Source organism: Equus quagga, chromosome 21, assembly GCF_021613505.1.
Source record: "Equus quagga isolate Etosha38 chromosome 21, UCLA_HA_Equagga_1.0, whole genome shotgun sequence".
Classification (NCBI taxonomy): Eukaryota; Metazoa; Chordata; class Mammalia; order Perissodactyla; family Equidae; genus Equus; species Equus quagga.
In genome coordinates, this window is record NC_060287.1 from 40,421,172 (window position 1) to 40,447,426 (window position 26,255).

A 26,255-nucleotide genomic window follows, 5' to 3' on the forward strand; every position below is an offset into this window, starting at 1 on the left:
GAGAAGTACGATTTCTGAAGGTTTTCTCAAAAGTTTCTCCATTATGGTCAGACAACTTTTCTGTTTTAAACTATAAACATCTACGCTGATGTTAGACAAATGTCAACAGCTCCACCTCTTGGAAAGGTCTTCTGGAACTTTCTCTGGGGCAGAGGCCAGTCAGCCACATCTGGAACCCACCCCACAGGGCCCTGTGGGGTCCCCACACCTATCTTGGGTCGGGGCCACGCTCCCCTGTCCCACTGTCCATGTCTATAAAACGTACGTCACAAATAGACAAGGGTAGGAGTTGTGCTGACTTTGTTTTCCCGCAGAAAAAATGAAATAACTTTTCCAGATGCGTATGTGACTGAGCTGTGCCGAAATATTTACGTGAAAAATAACTCGGAAATCCGAGCAAGCGACGGATCTGAAACGTTTGCACAGAGCAGTCAGTGTGGCCACAGGGGGACACGGCCAATCCATCCACACGAAGATGTCTGGATTGGGACCCACCAAAGGTTCCTGGGACGTTGGTTTGGGGCCGCACGTTCTTGCTCCAACGTCCTGAACTCGCCTGCAGCTTTGTTCTGTTTCACCTGAGAGCCACGATACTCTGTCGGTGACAAACGTCCCCAGACCTGTAGGCCGAGTCCCCAGGCCCAGAGCTGCTCCAGAGAGAGTGACTCAGCCTCAGGAGGGACCCCCGCCCTCGCCCTCGCCTGCCCCGCCTGGCTCCTCCCCCCGCTCCGCCCTCCTCCCTCCCGCTTAACTCGGCTGGCTGGCGGGAGAGCACAGGCACGCAGGCCGGGGGACATGAGGCTGGCCAGCGCTCTGCTCCTGCTGCTGCTGCAGGCCTGCTGGGCCGCTGCACAGGATGACACAGCCGCCGTGAGGACCGTCGCCTTCCAAGGTGAGTGGACCCGCCGCATCTGGGACTCCGCGCCGTTTACTGCCCAGGAGACGGGCCCGGGCCAGACGTGTCCAGCCGGGACGCCCGAGTGGGACCTTGGCCCTTTCCCTCGACGTGTGATGGGGGCCTTGGGGTTGCTCGAAATTCCCCGCCTGGGCTCCCAGCTCCCAGGGCCCCCCTAGGCTCCCATCAACTCTTGCTTCTCCTTCTCGAGGGGCCGTTAGGCTGGGCGAGGCGGGAGGGACCCTGGCGAGGTGGAGCACAGAAGGGACTCAGCTTTCGGCTCCAAGGGGCTGTCCTGAGGGTGGACGCTGCTCCTTCTCTGCCTCAGTTACTCCCTAATCCCACCCCTGATCCCCCTGCCGGGCGGTCAGTGGAGACCATGGTCCCCCGGCCTCAGGCACCTTTTCTCAAAGGCGCTGCCCCTGTAGTTCTGAATTCAGCCTGAAGCGCAGGGAGCAGAGTCTTGTGTCCAGACCAGGGCGGGGCCCTGTGCTTCCGGGCGGGTTGGTGGGTCCAGCTGAGCCAGCGACTCCAGGCTGCATCCAGATCTCTCGCAATCACCCGCCTGTCGCTGGGGCCAGCACATTGGCACTGCTGCTTTTCTTGACGGGGGACGGTCGGTGCAGTGGGGGTGGCTGGGCCATGGCTGACCTGCCCCAGGAGGTGCCTGGGGGCCGGTGGGAGACTCACGGGTGCCAGTGGGCAGAGGGGGCCTCGGTGTGCCCCAAGGGTGCAGGGCGCCAGCACAGGCCCTCCCCTCTCCCGTCCTTGGCCCAGACTGCCCCGTGGACCTGTTCTTCGTGCTGGACACCTCCGAGAGCGTGGCCTTGAGGCTGAAGCCCTACGGGGCCCTGGTGGACAAGGTCAAGGCCTTCACCAAGCGCTTCATCGACAACCTGAGGGACAGGTAGGACTGGGCGCCCTTGACCTTGTCTCCTGCGTGGCTCTGAGCCTCTCGCAGGGACACCGTGGGCCCAGGGGTCGAGCCGGCCCGGTGTCGCCCCGCCATGGCCCTCAACTTCCCCATCTGAGAGGGCAGGTGTTGGCCTGGCCGCTGAGTCCCCTCCCAAGTCCACGGGGGTTCAGATGGGCCAGAGAAGGGCTGAATCTGAGGCAGAGCAGACTGGGGGTGCCGGTCAGCAGGGAGTGCCCAGGGCACAGTCTGAGATGCGGGGCTCTTGGTTCCCCAAATGCAACCGAGGGAACACGCCTCCGACCCAAACTGAGTGAATTTCGGGGGTTGGCCCAAGGCCATGTGCAGCCTCTGGTGCCCGGAGGGGGCACCCATCACCAACCACGGACACTGACCACTGCCCACATGGATGATGAGGGCTTACTTACATCCTGGACCCGACATCCCAATGTCCCAGCGTCCCCAATGTCCCAATGTCCCCACATCCCCAACAGAGGGGCCTGGAGGGACTGCTGGCCTTACTCCTGGGTTAGGGCACCTCACACTTCGTTCATTCACTCACTCACTCACTCACTCATTCATCCAACTGAGAGTCTGAAGCATTAGGAGGAGGCGGAGGGAGCCCGGGACAGCGGGTGTGGCCAAGCACAGGACTGGCCTGGAGGGTGAGGAGGGTGGGGGGAGGGGCAGGGCTGTGGGAGGAGGGGCACCGGTCAGAACCAGACTCCTCCCCCAGCGCCTCACCCGGGCAGGGCCCCACCCCTAGTCCTACCCTGTCTCTGCTGACCCGCTGACCCCCTGACTGGCTCACCCTGGTCCTGAGCCTCCTGCCCACTAGAAGGGGCCTCAGGAACAGAGGGTGGGGACCTCCCAATGCAGGAACTATAGGATCTGAAACCCCAAACTCACCCAAAATGCACAAGTCCATGACGCTGTGCAGGGAGGGCCCAGGTGTGTCTCACACTCCAGGAGGGGGCTCTGGGGCAGCTATGTGGCCAGTGTCCCCCTCCAGGTGACTTTGGCCTCATTTCTCAGCTCCCTGTACCTCAGTTTCCCCACCTGTGAAGTGGGTGGGCTTGTCCTACGACTGGTGCTGGACGGGCTGCCAGGCACGGCCACCCCCATACCCTGGCAGAGCAAACCCGAGAGCCCCAGGCCCCAGTGCACAGGGCAGAGGGAGGCGGCTGCTCAGTCCATGGGATCCTCCACCAGCATCCCACTGAGAAGCGCCTCCCTCCTGCCCACCTTCACCCAGCCCCACTGCTGTCCACGCGGGGTCTGCCCACCTGGAACAGGGTCCCAGCACACACAGTTCTCATCCCAGGCCCCTGGAGATCAGGGGACGTGCTGGTCACTCACTGGCTGAAGCCTGGCCTTGCTGCCCACCCCACCCACATGCAGCCCAGGGCAGGGACCCAGCGTCCTAGGGCCACCCAAGAAGGCCAGCCCACGGCTCTCTGGCTTGTCCCTCTCGGGCATCACGGGGCTGGGCAGCCCATCCACTGTGAAATGGCGGCACTGTGCCCTTGGGTGGACAGTGCTCAGGGAGCAGGAGGGGGCCACCCTGGGGGACTGACCGTGAAAGGGTCTGTGGGCCTGGGGGACCACGGCTCACCCCCAGCACGGCTCGCAGGTACTACCGGTGTGACCGAAACCTGGTGTGGAATGCTGGCGCGCTGCACTACAGCGATGAGGTGGAGATCATCCGTGGGCTCACGCGCATGCCCAGTGGCCGCGACGAGCTCAAGGCCAGCGTGGATGCGGTCAAGTACTTCGGCAAGGGCACCTACACAGACTGCGCCATCAAGAAGGGGCTGGAGGAGCTGCTCGTGGGGTGAGCACCCCGGGCCAGCCACACGCAGCTCGATCGTGCCCTGGGGTTTGCCTCGGTCCCTGGGCAGCTTTGGGGAGGGCACACCACTTTCCGACCCATCTTCTGGTCGGCCAAACTTGCCAAACACAGGGGCTCACCACTGGCAAACCGAGCTCTGGTGCCTGAGATCCCCAAGGACCAGTCCTAGTGGCTGAGGGAGTCATGCTGGCAACCACACCCTGCCTGCCCCATGCTGCCAAGGGTCACTCTCCGTCCCTCCCTCAAGCTGTGCCCTGTCTCCTCAACCAGTGAGGACAGAGGGAGTGAGGGGGCCCTGAAACGCCCCGTCACTGCCTCCCCTTCGGCCAAGCAGAGATGATGTCTGCAGTCAGAGACAGAGACTGAAAGAGAGAGAGACAGACAGAGAGAGAGAGAGAAAGAGGGAGGGGTTTCCTGGGAGAGCATCGGTGCTGGCTCCGCACATTGAGTTGAATCTTCGCTCAGTGAGCAACAGTTACCTGACTAATCCGGAAAGAGAATTAGTTCCGGGCCACACTCCCGGGGCCCCACCCGCGGCGGTGGGCAGCTGCCTGGCTGACCCCTCCACCTGCCTATGGCCAGGGTCTCACAGTCAGGATGCCCCAGGTTGGGCGAGGACCTGTCTCTCCCCTGGTATATGTGCATTTTCCAAAATAGTGTTTTAGAGAAATGGGATCCCACAAAACTCTCTGCTTTAATATCCTTTTGGATAATCCCATTTTATCCCCTGGATCAACAGAGAGAAACAGACTGTCCAGAGTAACAGGAGATGCGCTTGGGGACCTGCCCTGGATCTGGGCCTCTCCGGGGTTTCCAGCCCCTCCAGGCTCAGGGGTCTCGGCTCTGCAGTTCCCAAGGGGCCCCGAGCGGTCAGGGTCAGGGGCAGCTGGAGGGAGCCGGGCCGGGGCCGGTCTCACGGCTGCCCACGCCCTGCAGTGGCTCCCACCTGAAGGAGAACAAGTACCTGATCGTGGTGACCGACGGGCACCCCCTCGAGGGCTACAAGGAGCCATGCGGGGGCCTGGAGGACGCCGTCAACGAGGCCAAGCACCTGGGCATCAAAGTCTTCTCCGTGGCCATCACGCCTGACCACCTGGTAGGGTCCCCGTGGGGGCTGTGGCCTGGGAGGGGGCACAGGGACACAGGCAGAGAACTGCAGGAGGGGGCCTGGGGAGCAGCAGAGATGGGGGCCCGGGGCTCCCCACCAGCGTGGACATCATCCCCTGTTCCGGCCCATCCACTCCAGGAGCCACGTCTGAGCATCATCGCCACGGACCACACGTACCGGCGCAACTTCACGGCGGCCGACTGGGGGCAGAGCCGCGACGCAGAGGAGATCATCAGCCAGACCATCGACACCATCACCGACATGATCGTGAGTGGCCTCCCGTGGCCAGATGCTGGGAATCCTGTGGCTGAGAATAAAAATTAATTTGACTTTTCCGTTTCACTTTTCAGAAAAACAATGTGGAGCAAGTGGTAAGAGCCCCCCACCCAACCCCAAGGCGTCGCCTCCAGGCCCTCCCACCGCGGGGTCCTCCCGCCGCCCTGTGTCCGGGCCAGGCGTCTGAGCGTGGGGCGGGCGGCAGGGCAGCTGCGGCGCCTTCACTTCTGACGTGTCCCTCTGTCCCTTCTCTGGCAGTGCTGCTCCTTCGAGTGTCAGGTGAGTGTGGCCCCTGCCCGCCCCCGGGGCTGCCCCGGACACTGTCTCGGGCTCACCGTGCCCTCATGTCTTGCAGCCCGCCAGAGGACCCCCAGGCCTGCGGGGCGACCCCGGGTATGAGGTGAGTGGCTGCACCCCGCCCTTGCTCATCTCCGCGAGGCGGTGAGGTATGGGAGGAACGTCCCTGCAGCCTGGCACCCCGAGTGTTAGGGACATGATGGGGCCGTCCTGAGCACATGCTGCACCCGCCCCTCGCTGAGCAGGTGCCCCCAGCCAGGGGGAGAGTCCAGGGACCCCGGGGTCGACTTGGCGGCTAAAGGCAGGTGTGGGGTGTGGGGGTCTGACCATGCCAGCCTCCTCCCGGAGGTGGAGGACACGAGCCCCTGCGGCTCTGTCCCTGGAGATGGGCTTACTGTGGGTCGGGGTGCGAGCTTAGGGTCCAGGTCCAGGCGTGGCTCACACAGGGAGATTTCCAAAATCAGAATTAGTTGCCAATATTTACAATTTGGGAGATTGCTCATGAAAGTCCAGATTTCTGGTTTCTCCTAAAAACTGTTGGGTCCAGTAGCCCTGGAGCCCTGCGACCACCGACCACGGGAGCTGAGCAGTGTAGGGGCTGCTGTGTCAACCCCCCTGCCTGCCCACGCCACCCACACCCCCACCTGGGAGCCCAGAGCAGTGGCAGGAACAGGCGCAGGCCAGACGGAGAGGGAAGGTTCAGGGGTCGGTGGGGCCGGTGCAGGGCAGCCCCATGGCCGGGGCGCTGCGAGGGAGGGGACACGTGGACCTGACCTCGCAGACCCCACGACAGGCCACGGGTGACAGGGAAGCTGCCTGCAAATCATGCGAAGGGTATAGGCCGACGGAATGTCTTTTTAAACCTTTTTTTGTGAGGAAGTAGGGGTCCCTTTCACCAGCCTTTTAGAAACAAACATCAAGCGTCCCCTGACCTTGATCTGCTCTGTGTTCCAGGGAGAACGAGGGAAGCCGGGTCTGCCTGGAGAGAAAGGAGAAGCCGGAGACCCCGTGAGTGCCGGGAGGCTGACTGCAGGGCGGGGGTGCTAAACCTGAGGCTGGGGAACCGGCTGAGGAAGTTTCCAGAAGGATGCCTGGTTTCTGAGCACCGTGGTCACGTGGCCTGACCCTCAGAGGACGTGGTCCTGTGGGCGACGAGGGCCGGGGGCGCACAGCACAGCCATTCCTTCCTGTGCATCTCACCTGGCGGGGCCCACCAGCCCTCGGGCCCCCACATGTCCAGCCTGCCCTTGGAGGGGCTAGGACTGGGGGACGGGTGGCGGGGGGGTCTGCCAGGAAAGTCCCAAGGCCTCTGCTCCAGCCAGTCTCCCCACAAACCCCTCTCCTCCTGGGGGCTCCTGACCTCCCCCCTCCCTGGAGCTCCTCTGAGGGGTCCCCAGGAGTGGGGGGCCTTCAGAGAGGGGGCCGGGGTCCAGCCTGGCCAGCGGTCAGCCAGCTCCATCCCTCTGGCTGACCAGGCCTGAGTGTAGTGGGGGCGAAGCGGGCTGGGTGGGGGCTGCCTCTGCCCCGGGGGTCTGACGTGCTCCCTCCTCTGTTCCAGGGAAGGCCCGGGGACCTCGGACCCGTTGGCTACCAGGGGATGAAGGTAGGCCTTCCCTCCTCCTCTTTCCGGGCAGCTTTCCTGGCTGAGCCGAGACCCCTCACAGCTGTCCCCGGGGTCGTCCCCCCAGACGCTGCTGTAACAGCCCTGTTTCCTCTTCTGTTTGCTGTGTAGGGAGAAAAAGGGAGCCGAGGGGACAAGGTGAGTGAGGAGCCACTTCGGGATGAGTGCCTCAGGGCCTGGAGCCGCCCGCCTCACCTACACAAGGATGCCACTGCCTGTGCCCCGCCTGGCCGGGCCAAGCGGAGCTGGCGGGGGGCCCCCCCTCGCTGCCCTCCATCCTCCTCCACCCCCCTGGGATTTCCGGGGAACCTGCCCCACAACAGGGAGACTGCCCCCCTCACCCTCCCTTCCTGTCTCTGCAGGGCTCCAGGGGACCCAAGGGCTACAAGGTAAGTGTGGCAGGGGGCTGTGTGCTGCCCCGGGGGAGGGGTCTGACCCTCATCTGACCCTCTCGGGTCTCTGCACCTTGCAGGGTGAGAAGGGCAAGCGCGGCATCGACGGTGTGGATGGCATGAAGGTAACCCCTCCTCCGTGGGTGAGGGGGCTGGCGCACGTGGTTCGGGCAGGGGGTGGTGGGCAGAGCCAGGGACCACCCCGAGGCGTGTGGAGGGGGTCTCGTGTGCGGTCCCTCCTGGCAACTCGGACGTGGTGTAAAAGGCAGGAGACGTGGCTGCCACGTCCGAGGTCCTAGTGGATCCCAAGCCGCTGGGCCCTGCTCATTGCATCTCCCAGGGTAGGGATGTCCCAGGAAGGGGTGGATGAGCCACGGCTGAGAGCCTTGACCACTGACTCTGCCTTCCTCCTTCCAGGGGGAGACAGGGTACCCCGGCCTGCCAGGCTGCAAGGGCTCGCCCGGACTGGACGTGAGTGGCTCTCTCTCACCCGTGTTTTAAGACTGAAAGTTCTCGGGAGTGAACACTGGCTCACACCCTTCTTCTCACGCTCCAAGCAGCCCCCGCAGGCTGGGCTGCATACAGACCTGCCTCCGCAGCTTTTGACATATTTACGCACAGCTCGCCGCCGGCTCGTTTAAGCCGCTGGGCTGACCTCTGCCGTCCTCTCCCCAGGGCGTTCAAGGACCTCCCGGGCCCAAGGGTGATGCTGGTGCGTTTGGACTGAAAGGAGCAAAGGTCAGTGACCTGAGCCGAGCCCCTGGGGGCCGGGCTTCATGGTCCGCTGAGCATCAGTCAGAAATCCTTCCTGCAGCAGATGCCCCCCAGGGCAGGCGGGAGCCCGGGCGGGAACAGCGGGAACAAAGGTTTGGGTAGAACTTACCGCCTGCCAGCCACCCACGGCAGGCGCGTCTGCCCAGGAGAGTCCTCCCCACGACCCGAGGCCACATCCTGACACTTCCCGCCTGCCCTCGGCCCAGGCCCAGGGGGCCAGCCCTCGGCGTCCACACAGCCCAGCCCCAAGTCCCATCCCAGAATGCGTCTGCTCGCGTAGATATCAGAACTCAGGAGTGAACAGCGATGCCGATGGCGGGAAGTCGGCAGAGACGTGAACATGAAGAGATGATATTTTGGGTTTAATTTAAAGCAGAGTTTTCTGTTGCCGGTATTTTTCTGGGTTTTCAGCTACAGGAAGTGCTAGGAAAGAGGAGAGGCAACTAGACTCTGCCCCCAGCACGTCCTCTCGGATTTCCGGGACTAGATTTTCGGAATCTCGCCCTCCAGAACTGGGCTTGCCTCTGCCGTGCGTGGTGTCTGGGCTCAGTCCGCAGCAGGGAGGCGACTCGAGGATTCCTGTAGGGATGTGGCTGGTTGGGGAGGGTCCTTGGCCTCCGAGGCTCATGTGCTTGGTCAGGGAGAGCGACCTGAGGTCTGGATGAGGAGGCTCAGCCCAGAATCACCAGCCCCCCATGGCCAGGCATGGCCTCCTGCAGGCTGACCCTCTGATCTTTCCAGGGTGAACCGGGAGCCGATGGGGAGCCCGGGAGGCCGGGGGACACAGGGCCCCCTGGAGATGAGGTGAGCTTGCATGCAGCCCCCCAATGCAGCCAGGGTGGGGCCGGGCCCTGGGAGAGACCACCAGGAACAGAGGCCAGCTGCGGCCCTGGGCCCTGCACTGGATCACAGATGGACGATTCTGTCTTCCTTCCTCACAGGGCGAGCCCGGTGAGCCTGGTCCCCCTGGAGAGAAGGGAGAAGCTGGCGACGAGGTGAGCACCCCGGTCAGCCTCCTGCCCTGTCACAGAGCCTGAGGCAGAGCCCCATCCAGACTAACACTTGTGTTTGTTCCCCTTGATCCCAGGGAAACTCAGGGCCTGACGGTCCCCCCGGAGACAGGGTGAGTCGGGGGCTGGTGCTCTGGGCTCTGGGCCTCACCGTTTAGTGGGGACGTGGCCGTATGGCTGGCGCGGAGCATCTCCGCCTGACAGATCCAGAGCTTCTGTCTGAGTCCCTCCCCTACCTCCCTCTGCTTCTCTCCCCACAGGGCGGCCCTGGGGAAAGGGGACCACGGGGGACGCCAGGCGTGCGGGGCCCTAGAGGAGACCCGGTGAGTCACGTTCCTAAAGCTGGAACCCCGTCTGCTGAGGGGCAGGGGTCAGGCCAGCAGAACCGCAGGATGCACACAGTAGACTCCAGGGGACCCGCACCCTCACCTGTCTTCCCAAAGACAGTCCCCGGCACATGCGGGGAACCCAGCTGCCCCTATCCCAGACCCTGGAGCCGTGCTCTCACCCGGGTCCTCTCGAGGGGCCTGGCCGAGGCAGGAAGTGGGCTCGCCCTCTCTGCCCTCGTCACTGACAGCCTAGAAACATCACCGAGACAACTGGGGTGCCCCTAGCCTGCGAGGTGTTGTCCCCGTGGAAACGCAGGGTCGGCGAGATCGCGGTTGCAGTACTTGCAACAACCCGCCCGGCGGCGTGTTCTGTCCCCAGTCCACGCCTTTCACGGTGCTGCACGCCTGTCATTGCTGCAGCTGCACGTGTGACACAGTTCACTCAACTAGGCCCTCCCATCGCACATCTGGCTTTTCTAACTGTCTCGATCGCCCGCCAGCTCCACAAGTGTTTCTGCAGACAGAGCTTGCGTTCTTCTTTGGAAGAAATTTCTTTTGTTAAACCGTCAAGAGGGGATGTTAGGAAGTGGGAGCCACACGAACCTTGCAGCCGAGAGGCTGTGGTGGCCCCGTGGCTGTGGCCCCTTCATCTTGAAGGCTCCCCAGCCGGGAGTGGGGTGGGCTTCCTCCATCCTCGGGGGTCACTGGGAAGGATTTGCTGGACCCCCAGAGCACCTGGCTGGAGAGCAGGGTGGAGGGACAGGCCCCACTCCACCCTCTGGGACTGTGGTGGAAAGGACCCAGGTCTCCCAGTGTCAGATGCGGCCAACCCTCTACCTGCAGACACGGGCGATGCCACCTCTCATCCCCAGAACAGGACTCCGCAGAGGCCGTGCGGTCCCTCTCGCTGTGACCCCTCGGGCAGAAATGCTCCTCCTCTAGATGCCTGACCAGGGTGTCCTGATGGCGAGAGCAAGCTTAGTCTGAGGCCAAGGTCACGGGGAGGGAGACTCAGCTTTCTGACCCCACCTTGTTCCCTGGGGGTCCCCAGGGCCCACGGCCCCCATGCAGGGGCTGGAGGGACGTCCGAGCAGGGATAACGTGGCTTCAACCCTCTTCCGAGTCCCCCCACCCTGAGGTCAGATGAGACTGAAGGCCAGGCACACAGAAAGTATGGCAGGCCACTTGTAGCTCTGGCCCTGAGGCTTGGCTGGCAGGACCCCAGCTCCCAGGCCCGGGACGTCCCTGAGCCTCACTGGACAAGAGGCACAGTGGGGAGCTGCCTCCAGGCCTCAGGGGGGCTGCTGCCTCCTCACTGCCACCTGCGGAACCCGCAAGAGCCACTGGATGGCCCAGCACATGGCCACATGGTGGTAAAAATGGAGAAGTGGGGGCAAGAGGAGGAGGCCACAGCAAGTAGAGGCCCCTCCCGGCTCTGGGCCCCCCAGGCCTCCTCCAAAGGCCATCTGCCCGGGGCAGCCGCTCTCCCCTGGCCCCACACTCACTGCTTGTTCCTCCCCAGGGCGAAGCTGGACCCCAAGGTGACCAGGGACGAGAAGGCCCTGTCGGCGTCCCCGGAGACCCGGTAGGGGGCCAGGCTCTCAGGGGATGAGGTGGGGGTGGGTGTCCACATGTGAGCTAGGTCTGCCGATTTGGATCTTGGAGCAGAAACGCTCCCAGCTGCTCATGAATTTAGGGGGAGGTCTCTCTCCACCTCTGACTCAGGGCACTTCCTGCAGGGGGTGAGCCTGGGAGATGGCGGGGGTGCTGGGGGTGGGAGCCAGGGGCAGCCAAGTGCAAGCTGGTGAGGGCAGGCCCAGCTCCTGGGGCCCTCAGACACCCAGGGATCACAGAGGGACCCGTTTGTCATCAGGGGCCACCTGCCAGGGCACAGAGCTGAATGGGCAGATGCCCCTGCTACCCCCCGCACTCTGCCCTTGGGGCAGGGGCTCCCTGGCTGGGCTGGCTCTGGAGGAGGGCGGAAGAGGGTGGAGGCCCAGCAGTGAGCCATCGAGGTCAGGGTACACACGCGGCAGCATCACGGAGGACTGAGCCCGTGACATCAGGCACCCCACACTGGAGACACAGCCCCAGGAGAGGCTCACTCAGCATTTGGATCCCAGGCGTGAGATCCTGGCTGGAGGTAGACTTGAGAGCATCAGTGCATGGAAAGTTCCAGAATTTTTGGATGTGACGCCTTCCAGAGGCCATGCTGGGGAAGGAGAGAAGAGTGGGGGCCTCAGGAAGCAGAGAATCTGACCTGCCAGCCAACCGGGGGGAGGGGGAGGGGAGGAGTCAGGTGAGCGGGTCCCCTACTCCAGGGGCGGGGGGAGCAGACAGGAGGCTGTGAGCTGCAGGGGTAAGGAGAGGTGGGACTGTGTTCTCAGCTCTTCTTCCTTCTCCAGACCCCAGCCTGGAGTCTGGGGTCCCCACCACAGTGGTCCATGGGTGGAGTGAACGCACATAGTGCGGTCGGTGCTGGGACAGCCATCAGCGCCAGGCAGCCCTTGGACAAAGGGGCAGTCTGGGCCGGGCTGCCGGGCTTGTTGAAGTGGCCACATCCTGTGGCGTCCTGGAGCCCTTGGGGGCCAGCTGCATCATGGCAGAGCTCTGGGGGCCCCATTGGAGCCCAGGCTGACCCCGGGGGGAGTATTGGAAGGCAGGGGGCACAGCTTCCCGCAGAGCCCAGTCTGGAGCCTGGTCCTGCCCTCAGGGGTTGGCGGTCCAGTGGGGGAGACACAAGGCACAAGTGAACTCAAAGCATGAACTGAACCACCTGTGCGGTGAGGACGTCGGGCTGGCAGGGACCACCGTCCTCTCATAACCCAGGGTCGCTGCAGGGTGGGGCCGTGCCCAAGACCTACGCACCCTTGGAGACCCTGCGATTTGGGGTGCTGCCCTGCCTGGGGCCCCAGCATCTCAGTCACTGGGCTCTTGGCCTGAGATGGAGCCTTTGTCCTCTACTCATCCGGAAGGCAGTTTCCTGCCCTTCATCACTGGGCGGCTGTTGTCCCAGGCCTCCCGCCAGGGTGCCTGTGCCCTGAAGCCTCCACAGAGAGGGGCTCGTCAGGCCTCGGGGACCTGGGGTGACTGTGCATCTCTGAGGGCTCAGAAGGAAGGCCCTGCCTGGACCCTGTGCCTCTGGGGGTCGTCACCCTGGCTATGCCGAGATGGGGGAGCAAGGGCTCCGGCCAGCCTTGTGCCCCCAGCTCTAGAGGGTGGCACCACATCACCAGGACTGGGGGCTTCATCTCCACCTCCTTCCTGCGAGGACCACCGCTCGCAGGAGACCACACGAGGGGGCCTGGTAGACGATGCCTGCAGCTTCCAGGGGACCCTCCATGATCCTGCCTCCTCCTCCTCCCTGTACCTCCCTCTCTGGAGTCCCCCTCCGTCTTGGGTGGCCAGATCCTCTCAGCTCACCCCAGACTCTGGCCTGTGTACCCGCTGCTCCTGTGATGGGGATTTCCTGGGTGGGACAGCTCCCTGGGCGTCCCCATGTCCCTTGTGCTGAGGGTGAGGTGTGCTGCTGGACCACGCAGGGAGGAGGTCCAGGCAGACCGCAAGGAGTGGCCTCTGAGCCTGGGGACTTCCCAGGGGCAGGACGAGGTGACAGCACCAAGAGGGGTCGGAGAGCTCCCGGTAGTGGGCTGTGAGATGGCGCTGGGTCCAGGGTGGCCAGGCTTTGGGCTCTGGTGGGGCTTGGCTCATGGCTTCCAGTTTTTTGGTGGCTTTTCTTATGGAAAGAAATTTGAAATTGGAGTTTTAGCAAAAAAGGAATTTTAAAAAATAACAAAAAAGAACCATCCACAATAGGGCAGAGATGTTTTGCCAATTCTCCTGATCGAGCATTAAAAATGCACCTCGGGCCCATTCCAGGGTGGGTGGAAGGGGGCGGGCAGGGATCCATTTATTCGATAATACAGACCGTCTGGAGACAGCAGGGCCAGCTCAGTGGAAAACTTTCCTCGCACGTAATCCCAGTTGAGCTGGCCAGGAGCCAGCTGTCTGAGGAGCGAGGCATCTCCGGGGGCCAGGGGGCCACGTGGGAGTGGAGGAGGCCTCTGGTGGGCTCCTGACTTTGTCTGGCTCTCCTCCTCCTTGGCAGTGAGGGAGGATGACGTCTCTCAAAATAAGGCTTAGAAGTTCTCCGGGCTCAAAGACTCCTGTAAAGTGAGTTGTCCCACCTCGTTTTGTTTCACGAGAGAGAAATGGTTAAAATCAGTAACTGCAACAGGAGGAGGTGCTCATGGAAAAACAGGATGCTCCTGTCCCCTCCCCCACCACAGGTATCACTGCTCAGTTTCTTCTAAAACTTAGTTTCTTCTAGAATCCTTCTAGAAAAAGCACAGAGTGTGTGAGAGTGGCCTCATGCGCCTGCAGTTTACACAATTAGCATCCGCCCGTGATGAGTGATAAGTGTTGGCAGTTGTCCAGGTCAGCGCTCCAGACCCGCCAAACTTTTCAGTGTCACTGTTTCCACTGTACAAACTTATTTGATGTGCCATCTGTCCCATCTCAGCGTGCATGTAGATTGTCTCTAGTATTTTGCTTAACAGAAAAATGCTTTGATAACTATCAACGTCCGTCTGCCTCTGTCAGCTTGTCTATCTGTCTCTCCATCTGTCTGTCCATCTATCTCTATCCATCCATCCACCAATCTGTCATCCGTCTATCTGTCATCTATCATCCGTACATCCATCATCTATTATCTATCCATCCACCCAGCCAGTCACTCATCTACCCATCCATCCATCATCTATCTATCTCTGTCATTTATCTATCATCTGTCTGTCTCTACCATTTGTCTATCATCTCTCTCTCCATCCATCCAGCCATCTCTATCATCTATCATCCATCCATCCATCCAACATTTATGTATGTGTGTATGTATCCATCCATCCATCCATCCATCCACCCATCCATCTTGAAATACTTCCAAGGCTATATGCAGAATGTACATTCTTAGCAGGAGAATTTCTTGGCCAAATGGGGTGTGCGTGCATTGATTTTGCTAAATAATCCTACCTATGTATCTACAGAGGCCCAACTTACATTCCTCCTGAGAATGCAAAATAGACGGTACCCACACCTTTGCCAACATGAGATATTATCAAACTTCAAACGTACATTTTTGCTTCTCTGGTGAAAACCACGTCCTCTCTTGGTTTGCTCAACTGTTTATGGGAAAGGCTGAGCGAGGTCTCGCGCTTTCCAGGCTGTCATGTGCTCTTCCTGGCTCTTCCCGCAGTGGCTCATGTTCCTGGGAGGCTGTGATTCTTGGGTTGATGGTATGAGACCCCTGTCTGTGGTGCAGACACCTTTTCGCTTGTCACCTGCATGTTGACTTTGTCTGTGGCTTTTGGTTGCTAGGATGTCCGGCTCGTTTACAAGGTTCCAAATGCATTCCCCCCTTTACTGCAGTTTTTGCTTTTATCTTTGATGCCTTTGGAGTAAATGTCGCAGGTTTGGGAGTGAGGTGGGCTTGACCCAGCTTGACTTTTTCTGTGAATAGTGAGCCTATCGTCACAACACACTTGATGGCAGAAGTATCTTTCCTGGTGACTAAAATGCACTTTCGTTGTATTTGAACTCCGGTACCCACATGTGTCTCTTCCTGGAATTGCTGGGTTGTGCCCACAGTCTTCCAAGTTCTGCCCGATTCCCATTTGTAATCACTTGGGCTTCACAGTAGGTTTTACTTCAGGCCTCCTGGTCCGGCTGCTGGTGACATTTCCAGACAGCACCAAGGAGTGGCGCGACGGCTCCCGTGCTGTGGGACAAGCTGGGTCAGGCGCACAGCCACATGATCAGCTCTTGCCCTGGGCCGCCATTCCCCCTTCCCGAAGTTGCTTGAGTCACAAACAGCATAAGCCGCTAAAGGCAGGAGCCGTCACCGGGGTTTACTCCTGAGCGTTCCAACAGTGCCTGCTTGTTTATGTTCCCAATTTTGAGAGAAATTAATAGTCACTGTACAAAAAGGAAACAGCCAGAGAGTATGAGGGAGGGGGATGCCCCCACCAGGGCTCATGACCAGCGTTGCTGGGGAGCCTCGCAGGAAGCTGCCCTGCGGAGGAGTCCCTGTCCCTCCAGCCGTGACCAGGGCCTGCTCCCCAACCCGAGATGCGCTGGTTCCCTGAGGGGCTGGAGCTGAGGGGGGCTGGCTTTGGACCCAAGTTTGTCCACACTGGACGTTCAACTTCCCAGCCTCAGCACTGTGTCCATCCCCAGGGCTCGGGCGTCTCCTGAGCCTGTCACAGCCTCCACGACTCCAGACCCAACAGGCCATCGGCTCCGACATCATGGCGTCCATGGGGAACTTTCTGGGAAATTGTTTTTCCAAATCCCAAGAAAAAGCAGTTGAGCAATCGGGAAAATGGAGGAAACCATTCCGGTTCTCCTTCTGTTGCACATCGGCCCTCACCAGGCCTCCCTGCCTCCTCTCCGCCCTGGAGAGGGCACTACCCCTCCCCCCCGTGTGACCGCCAGTGCTGCCCGCCAGGAGTGGGAGCCTCGGGCTGGTCCCAGGGCGCCCCGCCCAGCCAGCTTTCGGCAGGTCCTGGTGTTCCTGTGTCTTGGGGTGAACTAGGAGGACCAGGAAGTGTCGCCGGACATGGCCTCTGGCCTCTCACTGGCCTGGCCTTGGGCACCCAGGGCCTCACTTTCCCATTTTCCTTCCTGTCCCCCCTTTTCATGTCCCCAGGGTAGCATCTCAGGGCCCCAGACTGTGAACCCGAGTTCACAGTGTTTCCAGTATGCAAGCCTGGGGTGAAGTGTGTGATGCAGATGCTGCCCGAGGCTGTGAGAACACAGGTGCTAGGACCACCAGCCACAGCTGGGCTCTTCCATGGTCTTGGCGCGGGCAGCAACACAGCATCAGCCTCCCGGCTGACGGCTGGGTGATGGAACAGGCGGATAACGGAGAGTTGTCCACGTTTGTGAGAAGGGCCAGCCAAGAAAGGCCTCGGGGAATTGACAGCCTAATAACAGGGCCCAGCGGACAGACCTCTGAGTCCAGGGTTGTGGCTGGAGGGGTGTGCAGGGGCCAGGCGGGCCGGTCGGCTCTGCAAGGGATGCGAGTTCCTCTGCCTTCCCTGGGCCTGGCTGGGCTGTCCGTGAAGTGCAGACGGGACCAAGACCCTGGACCCAGAAAGACAGGAGATCCGCCAGCACAGAGAGGAGTCGATGGAGTGCCAGCGGCAGTGGGGGGCGCGTCCCGGAGGCAGGCTGGGGCCATGAGGGCAGGTGTCGGGTAGAGAGGCCCAACGGTGTGTCTTCTCTGCAGGGTGAGGCTGGCCCCATCGGACCTAAAGGATACCGAGGAGATGAGGGCCCTCCGGGGCTGGAGGTGAGTAGCCCTTGCTGCCCCCGCCCCAGAAGCGGCCAGCCCTGACCCAGACCCCATCGCCTCCAGCCAGTGCTTCCCTGGGGGCCCCTTCAGACTGGGCACAGCCCCCAGCCCATTTACTGGATAAATGTTTTGTTTCATTTTATGGTATATGTGACTTTTAGAATATGTGTGAAATGCAGGAAACAATAAAAAAGAGAATTGAAATCTAAAATACTGCCACCCAGAGATAAACAGCGTGAACAATATTATGCCTCATAAATTTGGCTTCATGAGGTTTTTAAAATTTTTTCATTACAAGCATTTTCCTAAAACCCTAATGATTTTTCAAAACGTTATTGACACGTGCGCCCTGGCCACACTGTGGTCGTGTCCGCTGGTTTCTGTGAGCTCCTGCAGTCAGGCAGCTTGCGTTCCAAGCCCCACAGGTAACTGTCAGTAACCCGGTCCGGTCCCTGTCCCATCTCTGTTCCCGTCCTGGAGCCCCTCCCTGCCTGGAGTTGGTGGGAGGTGTGGACCCGAAGGCCCCACGGGGTCCTGGTTGGCTCCACGTGCACCAGCCCCGAGATTACCTGTTTGAAAATCCTTCTTTTAATCATTACTGTGCTGATGAGTACAAACACATTATTTTACTTAATTCACTTGTATTTTCCTCAAAGAGGCATTGTGCCTCGGAGCTGGTGTTGCCTGTCGCCTCGATGTTCTTCCCAAACCTCAAACCTGCTTCTCTCCTCCTCAGGGCCCCAGAGGAGCCCCAGGGCCTGCAGGACCCCCCGGAGACCCCGGGCTCATGGGCGCAAGGGTGAGTGACCGTCTGAGGGCACAGAGCCCGCGTGGGCCACCAAAGGCCTGGCTCTGACTGAGGGTCGGGGTCTCAGCAACCGGATGGTGACAGTGACGGCTGCGTCAGCGTCTGCGCGCAGCATGGGGCACCTCTCCCGGCCACCCGCTCTGAGGTCCAGGGGAGGTGGGTGTGGGGCCCTCGGCAACCCGGTCAGGGAGCCGCCTTCCAGGCTGATGGGCCCCTTGCCTGTGCCCGCCGCGTCTGGCGTCGTCGCTGGCCCGGCGGTTCCCAGTGATGGGACTCAGTCTGCTCTCTCCAGGGAGAAGACGGCCCCCCCGGAAATGGCACCGAGGGCTTCCCCGGCTTCCCGGTGAGTGCCCCCAGCTCCCACCCCAGCACCCCTTGCGGCCACCCGGGCACACGTGGGTTGGCTGGGCTGGACCCAGACGAGGACTGGCCAGGGACTGATGCCTGGGACCCCCTCAGAGCCTGGCCTCACTGTCCCGCCTTCCCTGCAGGGCTATCCGGGCAGCAGGGGCCCTCCTGGGATAAACGTGAGTACATGCACACGCACATGTGTGCAAAGATGCACACACACACCCATGAGCAAAGACACTCACATGCACACATGTGCAAAGATGCACGCACACACATCCTTATCCCAGGCTCGTCGCCGAGGCCCCTCCCACGTGGCCTGGGGTGCCTGGTGACTGACTCAGCCTCTGGGCAGACGGACAGGGCCGCTCCCCACGACCACACCCCGGTCTCCCCTAAACCTCGGGTGTCCTCCGGCCCACTCAGCCTCAGTTTCTCCCCAGGAGATGTGTGTGGGGTGGGGGGCGGGGCAGACAGTGTCTCCTTGTCATTATCTTTTCCTTGGAAAACTTCTGCTTCTTAAAAAGGAAATAAAATATGTGTAAATTCTATCTTAGTAAAGCTGATTTAAAATAGAGAATTTGTGAAGGAAAGGAACAGCCAGGATGCCTCTCCTGGGCGAGGGCTGCCCCCCATGGCCCCAGAAGCTCTGCCAAACCACAGAGATGGGGGCTCCAGCCTCCGCCCCCCCCAGGAGCCCAGGGCCACAGCACCCACAGCGCCCACCACGCACATGCCTGCCTGCAGGACTCTGTGCCCCCCTGACCGAGTGTTCCATGTCACCCGCAGGGCACTAAAGGCTATCCCGGCCTCAAGGGGGACGAAGGAGAAGCTGGAGACCCTGGAGAGGACGTGAGTGCAGAGCCTAGTGGCATGTTGTGAAATCCTGACTCAGCCTTGGCCCCAGGGTCTGCGACTGTGAGGGCCGGGGAGGGGGCAGCCGTGTGCCCTCGGGGCTGCTGAGGCTCTGTGGGCAGACACTGAGGGGACGAGGAGATGAGGAGACGGTGGACAGACGTGCAGCACGTGGTCCAGCCACGCACAGTGGTGTCTGGTGACGCCATGCTCTTTCCTTTCAGAACACTGAAATTTCACCCCGTGGTGTCAAAGGAGCGAAGGGGTATCGGGGCCCCGAAGGCCCTCCGGTGAGTCTGACTGGCCGGCCAGGGTGGGGGCACCAGGATTCTGAGGCTGCAGGAGAGTGGGGACTGGGAGGGGCTGGGAGCGGGGTGGGGCAGGAATTTGGGGAACGAGTCTCCAGAAAGTCTTGGGAAGGTTGGGGCTTTGACAGGTGGGATGGGAGGGAACGGGCAGTTTTGAGAGGCCGGGGGGTTCAGGGGGCAGAGAAGAAGGGGCCAGTCACCTGAGAGGTGATGGGGGTGCTCCACAGCCTGGGACGGGTGCCCGCAGAGGCAGCACCGTTAGACCAGAGGGGACTCTGTACCCGGTGGCAGTGCGGGTGAGCCGCAGACAGGGCCCCAGAGCCCATCCACTGGCCGCCTGGAAAGGCCAAGTGCTGGGCAGCTGTCAGAGGGGACGGCAGCTGCAGGGTCTCCTCCAGCCCTTCGTGTGCAGGAGCCTCAGCTGCCCGGCTGCCCCGGCCTTCAGGGCTCCTAATGGGATGGGGAGTCAGCCCGAGGGCTCCTCTCAGAGCCACAGCCCAGGAAGCCAGCGGGGCCACAGGGGGCCTCACAGCCTTTCTCTCATCTTTTCTCTGACAGGGACCCCCAGGACTCCCAGGACCACCAGAGATGGACGTAAGTGGCGTGTCTGTGAATGTCCTTGGGGGTTGACCATTCCGGCCAAAGATATCATGGGAGATAGAGAGCCGTGAGGGCAAGAAGGGAACACATGCTGGCCATGGGGGACTTGTGATGGCCATGGGGGGCATGTAACGGACACAAGGGGGTATATGATGGCCACAGGAAGGCACATGATGGCCATGGGGGATCCCTGATGGCCATGGGGGACACATTATGGCCATGGGGCATACGTGATGGCCACATGTCCTGACCACATCAGATGTCCTTGCCCCAGAGGCAGAGCAGGTGGTGCCCTGGGAAGGGAGAGCCCCTGCCCAAACCCAGCCCTGCTGTGGTCCCAGGGAGGGTGGCCACAGGGCGGGACTCGCCCCCAGATCTGGGGCAGTGCTGGCTGGAGGGGGAGGCAGTTCAGCCATCCTGCCAGTGTTTCTTCCCCCCAGGAGTGCGAGATTCTGGACATCATCATGAAAATGTGCTGTGAGTACCTCCAACGTGTGCATGACCGCCTGAGGCAGACAGAATCACGTCCCCTGGCCCCAGCTCTGTCATCTATTAAACTGACTGAGAGAGTGGCGAGCCAGAGGAGCGGGCACGTGCCCCAACCATGAGGGAGTCCCGGGGGGCAGGGGACCCAGCAAGGTGGCCCAGCCGCCGGGCAGAGCGGCCCACCTGGTCAGGGCGTCGGGGGCTGGGGGGCGGCTGAGGGCGTGCGTCCTTTAGGTTTCTGACACAGCGCGGGTTCCTGACTGTGTGTAATGTCCTCTTTCTCCTCTTTCCCCAGCTTGCTGTGGTGAGTGTCATTTCTAACTCGTTAGAACGTTTTTCGTGTGTTTTTAGCTTTTGAGAAGAATGACCCCGGGCGGTGGGGTGGCCCCCTCTCAGTGCACGCTGTGGAGCTGCAGCTGGCACTCACGCCCCCACCCACACCGTCACGGTCCTTGGGTGCTGGCTCCTCGTCCCCCCGTAACAGACCCCACCGGCTCCCCAGTAACTACCATGACCAGGGACAGGTGGGGCAGGACCTGCCCAGTCCATCCTCCCCACAGCTTGGGGTCCCAGCCAAGCCCACCGCCCCAAGGGGCTGCTCTGCTCTGAGTGGGGGTCCTGGGAGGCCCTGGGGCTGACCCTTCCCCACTCCTCCCCCCAGAGTGCAAGTGCGGCCCCATCGACATCCTCTTCGTGTTGGACAGCTCGGAGAGCATCGGCCTGCAGAACTTTGAGATCGCCAAGGACTTCATCGTCAAGGTCATCGACCGGCTGAGCAGGGATGAGCTGGTCAAGGTGAGGCAGCACCCCTGGGCCCCCTCACATGAGAATGCACGTTCCCAGGGAGACAAGGGTCCGTCCTGACGAGGCTGCAGAGGGGCCGGGGGCCATCAGAGACCGGGCCCTTTGTTTCTCTGAAGATGTAACCCCAGCCCACCAGCGTGTGAGAGCCACCCCTGGGCCTGTGAGCTGGTCCAGCCTGGGACAGATGGCAGAGGGAGGGGCCGGCGGGGAGCGGGCAGGGGTGGCCGCTGGGACCCCGGGGCCCCTGACCTCGCGTCCCCGTGCAGTTTGAGGCCGGGCAGTCGCACGCGGGCGTGGTGCAGTACAGCCACAACCAGATGCAGGAGCACGTGGGCCTGAGCGACCCCAACATCAGGAATACCCAGGAGCTCAAGGAGTGAGTGCACCCCCAGGCCTGCATCCGCATCGCAATGAGCCCACCAGCCCTGTCCCTGCCTGACCCCGTGCACTCGGCCCTGACCCTGGCTGAGCCCAACCCTGGCCCCTGATCCCACAACAGGCCTGACTCTGCTCCTGACCCTGGCCCTATCCTTGATCCCGATCCTGGCCTCCCTCCTGACCCTGACCCTGACCCTGACCCCAGCCCTGGCGCTGACGGTGCTGTGGCCCCGCAGAGCCATCAAGAAGCTGCAGTGGATGGCGGGGGGCACCTTCACGGGCGAGGCTCTGCAGTACACCCGGAGCCGGCTGCTGCCGCCCACCCAGAACACCCGGATCGCCTTGGTCATCACGGACGGCCGCTCAGACACCCAGAGGGACACCACCCCCCTCAGCGTGCTCTGCGGCCCTGACATCCAGGTGGGGCCACCCGCACACCACCTGCCGCCGCCCTGGTGCCTGGGACGTGGGAGGGCTCTCTCCCTGGGGGCCGTGCTGACACTGTCCCTCTCCCACAGGTGGTCTCCGTGGGCATCAAGGACGTGTTTGGCTCCATCGCGGGTTCCGACCAGCTCAATGTCATTTCCTGCCAAGGCCTCGCACCCCAGGGTCGGCCCGGCATCTCACTGGTCAAGGAGAACTACGCAGAACTGCTGGAGGATGCCTTCCTCAAGAACATCACCACACAGATCTGCATAGGTGGGCACAGGGGCCGGGGTGCAGAGCCCGCTCAGCTAGGCTGGGACACCCTCTGCCCTCCACTGTGACTCCAGCTGCAGGCGCCGATGCCCACGTGGGGCCAGCAGCCCATCTGCCTCCCCACAGGCTGCCCACACTCTCCCATGTGGCCCGGCGTCCACGCAGGTGCTCCCCAGAGGGTGGGCTGCACTGTGTCTCTCGGCCTCTGTCTACACGTGATCGCCATGGTCTGAGTGTGCACACCCACACACGTGTGCAGTGATGGGCCTAGGAGCCCAGGACGGCTCAGAGGCGCCCACCTCAGAACATGTCCATTGGGCTCAGACCAGGGATCAGAGGCGCGTCTACAGTGCAGGCAGCTGGTGAACAGCCAGAGGGAGCTGCCGGGGTCAGACTTGAGACCCCCTCCCCACGCGATGGGGACAGAGTGGTCAGCATTGCCCGGGGACAGCATGCTACCTATAGACCCTCCTCTCTGAGCCTCGGTTTCCCCATTCTCAGAAGGTGCCAAGGCTCTGCCTGAGCCCTCGCTGGGTTGGTGTAAGGACCAGGAAATAGTTGCTGAGGGACCTCAAAGGCCGCTCTTGACTAAGGGGACACCCCTTCCTAGTGGGCAGAGTGGGCCGAGTAGGGGGCTGGGCAGGCGTTAAGGAACGTCACCTGTGCACACGGCCACACCGCGCCTTCCACAGAGACGCCTGGTATCCTCTCACGGGGGATCCAGGCAGAATGATGGTCCCTGCAATTGCTGGGCTCACGCTGTGTGGGGTCCTTCTCTTTTACAGACAAGAAGTGTCCAGATTACACCTGCCCAAGTGAGTACCTGGGGCTGTGGGGGCCCGGGGAGGAGGGGCCTCCAAGCGCGCGGGGGCCCAGGGAGGAGGGGTTCCAGGGCGATGGTCTGGAGATAAGGAGAGTCCAGCGCTAACAGCCACCCGCCGCCCCGCAGTCACCTTCTCCTCCCCGGCCGACATCACCATCCTGCTGGACGGGTCGGCCAGCGTGGGCAGCCACAACTTTGACATCACCAAGCGCTTTGCCAAGCGGCTGGCTGAGCGCTTTCTGACGGCACGCCGGAAGAACCCAGCCCACGAGGTGCGGGTCTCGGTGATGCAGTACAGCGGCACGGGGCAGCAGCAGCCGGAGCGCGCGTCCCTGCAGTTCCTGCAGAACTACACGGTGCTGGCCAGCACCATCGACAGCATGGACTTCATCAACGATGCCACCGACGTCACCGATGCTCTCAGCTACGTGACCCGCTTCTACCGCGAGGCCTCGTCGGAGGAGGTCAAAAGGAGGCTGCTGCTCTTCTCAGACGGCAACTCGCAGGGGGCCACAGCGGCGGCCATCAAGAAGGCCGTGCAGGAGGCCCAGCGGGCGAACATCGAGGTCTTCGTGGTGGTGGTGGGCAAGCAGGTGAACGAGCCCCACATTCGCGTCCTGGTCACGGACAAGACGGCCGAGTACAACGTGGCCTATGGCCAGCGCCACCAGTTCCGCGTGCCCAGCTACCAGAAGCTGCTTGGCGGCGTCTTCTACCAGTCGGTGTCCAGGAAGGTGGCCATGGGCTAGCAGGCGGCTCTCCTCACTGCTGTGGAGTAAAATGTGACGGGATCCTCCCGACCAGCCCACTAGCTAGAGTTTTTAAAGGAGAACCTTGAAAAGCCGCTCTGTGTTTGCCCACCCCTCCCCGCGGGTGTCTGCACCCCTCCCACTGCCAGTTAGCGTCCTGTCCTGTCCCCATTCCCTGTGGGCCCGGTCCCAACCCAGGCACAGTCCTGAGGCCTCATTTCGCTCTCCTTCTGGGGGATCAGCTGCGCACCGCCCCCTCCTCCCCCCACTGCCCTCCCACCTTTTCCCTCTGATCCTGCAGGACTCTCCACTCGGCATTTCACTCACACTTAATGTCAACCCCACTAGTCAATCATGGGAGGTGGTGACTGCGTTTCACTTTTGAAACCGAGAACTCGGGGCAGTAGACGTGGCGACCACATCGCCAGAGACGGGAGGAAAATGGTGACTTCTCGACCCTGCGCCCTAGCCAACCCCAGAACAAGGTGCTACCCTGCCAACTCCATGTGTGCAGAGGCCTGGGCCCCGGACGTCTGCTGGCACAAAGCGATGTCTTTCACTAAAAACAAAGTAAAGCTCCTTTTTCTCAAGGGAGAGATCGGTTCTGCATCCTCTTGAAGACCCTCTTTATTTGTTAGTTTTATTTTTCCTCCTTCCTGTGTTTTTCTCACTGTGTCCATGTCAGTGACGTTTCCAAATAAAGGTTTTTACTCTTCTCCATGGTCCTCCTTCTGAGGAGTCAAAGTCCCACCATATTTGCGCTTCGTACACAGACAGGAGGAGAACTTGGAGATGGCTGGGGTGTCTGGTTGGAGTGCCCGCCTCCCACTCGGTGATGGTCAGGAGAAATGCCTTGGCTGGACACTGTCAGCGACACCCCTCTTCTGGGCCTGGGGAAAGACCCAGGGGCGTGAAGACCATCTGCCAATGGGGAGGGGCTGCGAGGGGCCCAGACTCCCTGGGTGGCAGAATCTGAAGCAGATTCCATCTCAGGCAGTTGGAAGAGCTGGCCAGATCCAAGCAGATTTAACCACAGAGGGCCAGCATTCTGGCATCAAAAAGAACCCTGGGAATTCTGGAGGTGGGTCAGGACCCAGCAGGCCCCAAGGGAAGACGCCTGGGAGCTTGGGCCCTTGATTGGGAGCAAGTGTGCAGGGGGACGTGGCCGCCCATCATCGCAGTGGCCCTGCCTCATGGAGGCTTACGGGGCAGTGAGCCCAGCTCAGCTCAGATTCACAGGAGCAGACGTGCACCCACTGGGGTCCTGGGTGCTCGTTTCTCCCATCTTAGGGCTGTCAGGGGAGGATATGGGATCGGGATAAAGGAGGACAGGAGGGAAGGACAGGACAGGACATCCATTGGCGGCCGGGCCTCCAGGCGGTTCCAGCCAGGGGGGACTTGAGGGCAGTGACGGGTGCCTCACTCAGATGCCTCACAAAACGTGGCTGTGAATGAAAGCCACAAGAAAGCCAGATGAGGGAGCCGGCAGGATGCCCTGAGACCCCTTCTGACTCGGTGGAGAACAGCACCCCATATAGGCCCAGCGGGCTTTGGGCACAGTCTGCCGAGGGGCCGAGGAGACCCCTCAGGTGCGCCCCTGGGCCCACGTCCTGCAGACGCGACAGGACCAGGCGGCTGCCGCAGTGGTTCCATCCGCTGGTCCGTCAAGCGCGAACCAGCATGCACCCGGACTCTGTGAGCCCTTGGGGCCGCACAATGTGGAGCCGCTGCCCGGGCCCGCTCCTTCCCCGCTGCCCGCAGCTGTGGGAGCTTGAGCCAGTCCCCTGCCCCTTCAGCTCAGTTTCCTCAGCTGCAAAATGGGTTCGTCTCCCGAGAGGCTGTGGTGAGGCCCGAGCTCCTCCCGGGGCGGACATCACCTACTTCTCCATTTGGGGCCAACACAGCTCCTGTTGGACATCGAGCCCACGGCAGGGGGGCCAGAGGGCTGGCCGGAGGGGTGGCTTTCGGGGAGAGAGCCTGGGCCAAGTGAGGAGGGCACCGGCCTCTCCTGAGTCCCTGCAAGACCCTGTCCCTGTGCCTGCCGTGCACGGCTCCCTCCTGGGGGCTCCCAGCTCTGCACCCCAGCTCAGGTGGGCCGTGGGGGCAGATCTGGGGTTCCTCCTCACCTGCGGGTCGCCCCACCCACCTGGGGTGGTCACCCAGGGACGACTGCCTGAGGAAGTGAGAAATCAAATTTGCATCTCCCCTTTAAGAAAGGACCAACCTGCAGGGTGAATCATCTCTAACTGGAAGTGGCCCCAGGATGCCAGGCTGCACTTGCTCCGTTTCACCACCGTCCCCCCCAACCCCCCTCACCCCCCCTTCTCCCAAATATAAGGCTCCTTCATTCCATGGAACTCAACTTTCTAAAAGTGTGTCATGAAGGAAACCCAGGCCCCATCATGCCTGTATCCCTTCCAAGTCCGTAAAAACAATATTTTAGGTCGTTGCGTGAGGTGCAAAGCCAGTTCCCCGGTTGCTGTAAGTGGGGTCAGCTATCCCCATCGCTTCCTGGCTAGGAACAGCCACGGCCATGTGGCTCCATCTGGTCCCCCGGCTTCCCCTCCTTTCCATGTACA

General features: G+C 61.7%; 1 protein-coding gene across 1 annotated transcript; it reads left to right on the plus strand.

The window, feature by feature from the left end:
* Window positions 1-743: 743 nt before the first annotated feature.
* COL6A1 (collagen type VI alpha 1 chain) lies at window positions 744-24,394 on the plus strand. Its single transcript, XM_046648050.1, has 35 exons — window positions 744-892; window positions 1,673-1,802; window positions 3,442-3,642; window positions 4,597-4,756; window positions 4,907-5,035; window positions 5,119-5,139; window positions 5,303-5,323; window positions 5,400-5,444; window positions 6,296-6,349; window positions 6,900-6,944; window positions 7,074-7,100; window positions 7,325-7,351; window positions 7,435-7,479; window positions 7,772-7,825; window positions 8,030-8,092; window positions 8,870-8,932; window positions 9,070-9,123; window positions 9,216-9,251; window positions 9,399-9,461; window positions 10,990-11,052; window positions 16,753-16,815; window positions 17,555-17,617; window positions 17,919-17,969; window positions 18,118-18,153; window positions 18,764-18,826; window positions 19,054-19,119; window positions 19,696-19,731; window positions 20,178-20,214; window positions 20,519-20,527; window positions 20,885-21,018; window positions 21,294-21,403; window positions 21,642-21,825; window positions 21,924-22,104; window positions 22,890-22,919; window positions 23,054-24,394. Exons 1-35 carry the CDS (start codon window positions 796-798, stop codon window positions 23,674-23,676), a joined length of 3,084 nt encoding a protein of 1,027 aa, XP_046504006.1. The 5' UTR covers window positions 744-795; the 3' UTR covers window positions 23,677-24,394.
* Window positions 24,395-26,255: the final 1,861 nt, after the last annotated feature.